Genomic DNA, 7694 nt, shown 5'->3' on the forward strand with positions numbered 1-7694 from the left:
CATTATCTACCAAACATATAGCTTTAGGTGTCTCACATATCATTACAAATCATATACATGGTATCACACATATCATTATCTACCAAACATATAGCTTTAGGTGTCTCACATATCATTACAAATCATATACATGGTATCACACATATCATTATCTACCAAACATATAGCTTTAGGTGTCTCACATATCATTACAAATCATATACATGGTATCACACATATCATTATCTACCAAACATATAGCTTTAGGTGTCTCACATATCATTACAAATCATATACATGGTATCACACATATCATTATCTACCAAACATATAGCTTTAGGTGTCTCACATATCATTACAAATCATATACATGGTATCACACATATCATTATCTACCAAACATATAGCTTTAGGTGTCTCACATATCATTACAAATCATATACATGGTATCACACATATCATTATCTACCAAACATATAGCTTTAGGTGTCTCACATATCATTACAAATCATATACATGGTATCACACATATCATTATCTACCAAACATATAGCTTTAGGTGTCTCACATATCATTACAAATCATATACATGGTATCACACATATCATTATCTACCAAACATATAGCTTTAGGTGTCTCACATATCATTACAAATCATATACATGGTATCACACATATCATTATCTACCAAACATATAGCTTTAGGTGTCTCACATATCATTACAAATCATATACATGGTATCACACATATCATTATCTACCAAACATATAGCTTTAGGTGTCTCACATATCATTACAAATCATATACATGGTATCACACATATCATTATCTACCAAACATATAGCTTTAGGTGTCTCACATATCATTACAAATCATATACATGGTATCACACATATCATTATCTACCAAACATATAGCTTTAGGTGTCTCACATATCATTACAAATCATATACATGGTATCGCACATAGTNTAATGTATCTATAGTTAGGATCACTAGTAAATCCCCTGTGGATCCACCCCGGATCACTACCGCATTTTCTACATAAGGAGTGTTGGATCTCTCTTTTCTTTATTATCTCTCAGTCACTTTGTATGTAAGAGGCCAGGGCTGTATTTGACAAACGGTATTCTTGCCCAATTTTGGTAGAAGTACATGTAAATCACAAATCTGTTTTATCATTTGTATATTTAACCCTTGATTTAATAAAATTTTAAAGAAATGAAGATAACTAATATTGAACCAAGAGGCATCATATTTGACGTGTACCTGGCTTACATGGGAGATATTGACCCACTTTAAAAGCCATAGGTGTTTTATATGTTGAAATCAAATCATAAAGCAAAGCAAATTGCAAATACAAATAAGAAGTAAAACTATAGGTGTATAATTAAGGTCTATGAGCCTCTTGCTTGGTGATACGGGAACAGGGGATACAAAAGACCATTGCGATTTTGGTTTTGGATGTCTCAAGCTTCTGGTGACTATGGAATTAATAACGTTTTGGTTTTACTTTTTAGGATTATCAGCAAGCTTTAGATTTGATGAGGGACATCATATTAGCCACTGACTTAGCGCATCACTTACGAATATTGAAGAACATCGAAACAATGGCAAAAAGTAAGTGTCCACTGTTGTGTTGTAGGGGAGATAACTCGAGGAAAACATGCAGCTCTACCTGTCAGTGAAATCTTGTAATATTTATCACACCTAAATGATATGAATATGATGGCCTACATTTTAGTTTTTTGGAATAGATTAATTTATTAACAAAGTAGAAAAAGGAATGATATAATATTACTGTAATAGAGGAATCAGTCAGAACTATAAAGGGTGAGGCTGGAGTGTAACTGAATCATTTTATAATCCCTTATAAGATAGCTGTACTTAAAATATCATTGATATGGTTAAATAACTACTGAATGATGCACTGTGGTTTTATCAAACTCATGTTGGTTTTGTTTAACAGCTGGCTATGACAAAGAGAACACCAAACACCACAAACTGCTGCTATGTCTTCTGATGACAGCCTCTGATCTGTCTGACCAGACGAAACCATGGGACTCCACCAAACATATAGCCGTAGGTGTCTCACATATCATTACAAATCATATACATGGTATCGCACATATGATTATCTACCAAACATATAGCTTTAGGTGTTCCACATATCATTACAAATCATATACATGGAATCGCACATAGCATTATCTACCAAACATATAGACGTAGGTGTCTCACATATCATTACAGATCATAGACATGGTATCACACATAGCATTATCTACCAAATATATAGCCGTAGGTGTCTCACATATCATTACAAATAATATACATGGTATCACACATATCATTATCTACCAAACATGTAGCTTTAGGTGTCTCACATATCATTACAAATTAAATACATGGTATCGCACATAGTATTCTCTACCAAACATATAGCTGTAGGTGTCTCACATATCATTACCTACCAATAAACTGTATCACATGTTATGTTAAAGATTTTAATATATTCAATTTTGTAAGCCACATAAATGACTGAAAAAGGCAAAAAATCATATACATGGTATCACACATATCATTATCTACCAAACATGTAGCTTTAGGTGTCTCACATATCATTACAAATAATATACATGGTATCACACATATCATTATCTACCAAGCATATAGCCGAAGGTGTCTCAAATATCATTACAAATCATATACATGGTAACACACACAGTATTATCTACCAAACATATAGCCGTGGGTGTCTCACATATCATTACAAATCATATACAGGGTATCACACATAGCATTATCTACCAAATATATAGCCGTAGGTGTCTCACATATCATTACAGATCATATATATGGTATCACACATAGCATTATCTACCGAACATATAGCCGTAGGTGTCTCACATATCATTATCTACCAAACATATAGCTTTAGGTGTTCCACATATCATTACAAATCATATACATGGTATCATACATATCATTATCTACCAAACATATAGCTTTAGGTGTCTCGCATATCATTACAAATCATATACATGGTATCATACATATCATTATCTACCAAACATATAGCTGTAGGTGTCTCAAATATCATTACAGATCATATACATGGTATCACACATATCATTATCTACCAAAAATATAGCTTTAGGTGTCTCACATATCATTACAAATAATATACATGGTATCACACATATCATTATCTACCAAGCATATAGCCGAAGGTGTCTCAAATATCATTACAAATCATATACATGGTATCATACATATCATTATCTACCAAACATATAGCTTTAGGTGTCTCACATATCATTACAAATAATATACATGGTATCACACATATCATTATCTACCAAACATGTAGCTTTAGGTGTCTCACATATCATTACAAAACATATACATGGTATCGCACATAGTATTGTCTACCAAACATATAGCCGTAGGTGTCTTACATAGCATTACAAATCATATACATGGTATCACTCATAGCATTATCTACCAAACATATAGCTGTAGGTGTCTCAAATATCATTACAGATCATATACATGGTATCACACATATCATTATCTACCAAGCATATAGCCGAAGGTGTCTCAAATATCATTACAAATCATATACATGGTATCATACATATCATTATCTACCAAACATATAGCTGTAGGTGTCTTACATATCATTACCTACCAATAAACTGTATCACATGTTATGTTAAAGATTTTAATATATTCAATTTTGTAAGCCACATAAATGACTGAAAAAGGCAAAAAATCATATACATGGTATCACACATATCATTATCTACCAAACATGTAGCTTTAGGTGTCTCACATATCATTACAAATAATATACATGGTATCACACATATCATTATCTACCAAGCATATAGCCGAAGGTGTCTCAAATATCATTACAAATCATATACATGGTATCACTCATAGCATTATCTACCAAACATATAGCTTTAGGTGTCTCACATATCACTACAAATCATATACATGGTATCACACATAGGATTATCTACCAAACATATAGCCGTAGGGGTCTCACATATCATTACAGATCATATATATGGTATCACACATAGCATTATCTACCAAATATATAGCCGTAGGTGTCTCACATATCATTATCTGCCAAACATATAGCTTTAGGTGTCTCACATATCATTACAAATAATATACATGGTATCACACATATCATTATCTACCAAACATGTAGCTTTAGGTGTCTCACATATCATTATCTACCAAACATATAGCTGTGGGTGTCTCACATATCATTATCTGCCAAACATATAGCTGTAGGTGTCTCACATATCATTACAAATAATATACATGGTATCACACATAGCATTATCTACCAAATATATAGCCGTAGGTGTCTCACATATCATTACAAATAATATACATGGTATCACACATATCATTATCTACCAAGCATATAGCCGAAGGTGTCTCAAATATCATTACAAATCATATACATGGTATGGCACATAGTATTATCTACCAAACATATAGCTGTAGGTGTCTCACATATCATTACCTACCAATAAACTGTATCACATGTTATGTTAAAGATTTTAATATATTCAATTTTGTAAGCCACATAAATGACTGAAAAAGGCAAATAATGACGTTATATATGCTTTGCCTTTTTCAATCAAACATGATATGACTCTTTCAGGCGTTGATCTACAAGGAGTTTTTCTCCCAGGGGGACATGGAGAAGTCAATGGGCCGAGAGCCTATAGAGATGATGGATAGGGAAAGAGCGCGTATACCTGACTTACAAATAGGCTTCCTAGACCATATTGCCCTACCAGTTTACAAGTATGCAGTTTCATCAATTAATTTTTTTAATATTTGTTTTTGCTGTCAATCTGTTAGGCCATAATAAATTAATTGCTAGATTCTCATCCAAATTCTTTTCAAAATTGGGGCGGGGGGGCGAATTTTATTTTTTATTTTTCCTAAAATTTGAAATGGTTGCAAATGTGTTAAAATAGTGCAATAAAGGCGCATGTTCAATGTACATTTATCTTTATTTTTTGTTAATAACAACTTTGAGTATGCAGTATACACATTGAACACCATTTCCCTGTTCAGTCCACATGAATACACACCACATTACTTTTTCACATATTGTCCTCTTTTAATTACAGTGACCCTGCCATTGTTGCTTTAGAAAATCCCGACATTAAAATTGTAAATGCGTCGGATTTCGCACTGGCAGTTGCCGACTGCTCTTCTGTATCAGCATCAATATTAAATTCTAAATAAGCTCCGTGGTACGACACCACTTCCCCCACCGTACATGCGCCATCACACTGGGTCAGTTCCACTTTCGATTTACCGGCCGACACAACGGCCCTGTTCCCACACTCGACGGGCGCAGATTTGTCAATTGTTCCTTCGGCTAATTCATGAAAGACTTGCATTAATGTTTTAGTATCGGCTACTGAACACCCATACCAATCTTTAAGAATGGCAAGTTGCCGTTTCAGCTTTAGAATTACAAAAACCATACTTGCAGACGACGAGTTTTCTACAACCGGAAATTGATAATATAAAACTAATTTTTGAAGCGGAAAACGGGGGAAAAAAATCCGGATTTCGTATTATCGTTTTTTTTTCGCAAATAAAAAAAATTGGGGCGGGGCCTCAAAGAGGGGGCGGGCGGGGATGAGAATCTAGCAAATAATTTATTATGGCCTTATCTCCCTGTATGTGATACTGCTTCTTAGTTTAACATTATTTTGGAGGTCAATAGTTGAATAGACAAGATCACACAGTCTCTATAAATAAATTTTCTGGTTTTTTTTGGCAAATACCTGTAAAGGTAATTGTGATTGCTTCAATGCTAATATTGCAATTTAAGTGAGTTTGACTTAAATATATTTGGGTTGCAGGACACAGCCACCGAAACATATTGAAAACTGACATATTTTAATGGTTCTGGCAGATACTCAATCCTGAACAGTTTTCTTAAATTGTGAATGATTACTATGTACAGATATAACAGGAAATCATGGAATAAGAATCAAATTCAAACAGTTAACTAAAATGTAATTTTGAATTGTATTTGAAGGATGCAGTCATGTACATTTGTTGTTGTATATAAGTATATATGATTATGATAACCTTTATGAGTAAATAGAAGTCATAAAACTTATTGTAATTGAAAGAACTATGTTATTCACAGGGTGCTTGCTGAACTCTTTCCTGCGGCAAACAGTGTTAAAGTAGCTGTGGAAGATAACCGTCGGCACTGGGACAAAATCTGTGCTCTCATTAAAATACGTCGCGGTGGCAGCTGTGAACAGATGAGTTATGATCAGATATTGGCGTTGGAGGCTGAGGACCACTTGCCGCAGACCAACCAGTCTAACCACATCCAGTAGGCTCAATGGTCCAACCACATCCAGTAGGCTCAACGGTCCGACCACATCCAGTAGGCTTAACGGTCCAACCACATCCAGTAGGCTTAACGGTCCAACCACATCCAGTAGGCTCAACGGTCCAACCACATCCAGTAGGCTCAACGGTCCAACAACATCCAGTAGGCTCAATGGTCCAACCACATCCAGTAGGCTCAACTGTACAACAACACATTAAATAAACAGTCCAACCACATCCAGTAGGCTCAACTGTTCAACAACACATTTAACTCAACAGTCCAACCACATCCAGTAGGCTCAACTGTACAACAACACATTAAACTAAACAGTCCAACCACATCCAGTAGGCTCAACTGTACAACAACACATTAACCATCAATCAATAGTAGGTCTAGCTATCTAAAGCAAGGATATTAATGCAAAAAGGTCCAGTTATGTTATAAAATGGAAAGTGCTATGAGGCAGTTACATGTAACTTTCTTGTGTTTCATTTTTCCTCAAGACACAAGACTTATTTTCTTAACAGGGCAAAAGTGTTTCTTTTTAAGACACAGGACTAACCTTCTAAAAAGGACAGAGGTTGTTTCTCCTTCAGACACAGGACTAACCTTCTAAAAAGGACAGAAGTTGTTTTCCCTTCAGACACAGGACTAACCTTGCAAATAGGACAGAAGTCGTTTCTCCTTCAGACACATGACTAACCTTCTAAAAAGGACAGAAGTCGTTTCTCCTTCAGACACATGACTAACCTTCTAAAAAGGACAGAAGTCGTTTCTCCTTCAGACACATGACTAACCTTCTAAAAAGGACAGAAGTCGTTTCTACTTCAGACACAGGACTAGCCGTCCAAATAGTACAGAAATTGTTTCTCCTTCAGCCACAGGACTAGCCTTCCAAATAGTACAGAAGCTATTTCTCCTTCAAACACAGGACTAACCTTCACACAGGACTAACCTTCCAAATAGTACAGAAGTTATTTCTCCTTCAAAGACAGGACTAACCTTCCAAACAGGACACAATGTGTTTCTCCTGCAGACACAGGACTAACCTTCCAAATAGGCCAGAAGTCGTTTCTCCTTCAGACATAGGACTAACCTTCCTAATAGTACAGAAATTGTTTCTCCTTCAGACAGGACTAACCTTACAAATAGTACAGAAGTTGTTTCTCCTTAAGACACAGGACTAGCCTTCCAAATAGTACAGAAGCTATTTCTCCTTCAAACACAGGACTAACCTTCACACAGGACTAACCTTCCAAATAGGACGAAAGTTGTTTCCCCTTCAGACACATGACTAACCTTCTAAAAA

General features: G+C 35.1%; 1 protein-coding gene across 4 annotated transcripts in view; it reads left to right on the forward strand.

The window, feature by feature from the left end:
• The window catches only part of LOC110455963 (cGMP-dependent 3',5'-cyclic phosphodiesterase-like), a 152284-nt gene extending 145065 nt beyond the window's left edge, over positions 1 to 7219 (forward strand). For all 4 annotated transcript variants that reach the window (XM_021506434.1, XM_021506435.1, XM_021506436.1 and 1 more), the window contains 4 exons: positions 1500 to 1599; positions 1949 to 2061; positions 4673 to 4818; positions 6191 to 7219. In XM_021506434.1, coding sequence (XP_021362109.1) covers positions 1500 to 1599; positions 1949 to 2061; positions 4673 to 4818; positions 6191 to 6389 — 558 coding nt within the window. In that variant the 3' untranslated portion in view covers positions 6390 to 7219. The remainder of the gene's footprint in view (positions 1 to 1499; positions 1600 to 1948; positions 2062 to 4672; positions 4819 to 6190) is intronic.
• Positions 7220 to 7694: the final 475 nt, after the last annotated feature.

This window comes from Mizuhopecten yessoensis, unplaced genomic scaffold (assembly GCF_002113885.1).
Source record: "Mizuhopecten yessoensis strain PY_sf001 unplaced genomic scaffold, ASM211388v2 scaffold8447, whole genome shotgun sequence".
Taxonomy (NCBI): domain Eukaryota; kingdom Metazoa; phylum Mollusca; class Bivalvia; order Pectinida; family Pectinidae; genus Mizuhopecten; species Mizuhopecten yessoensis.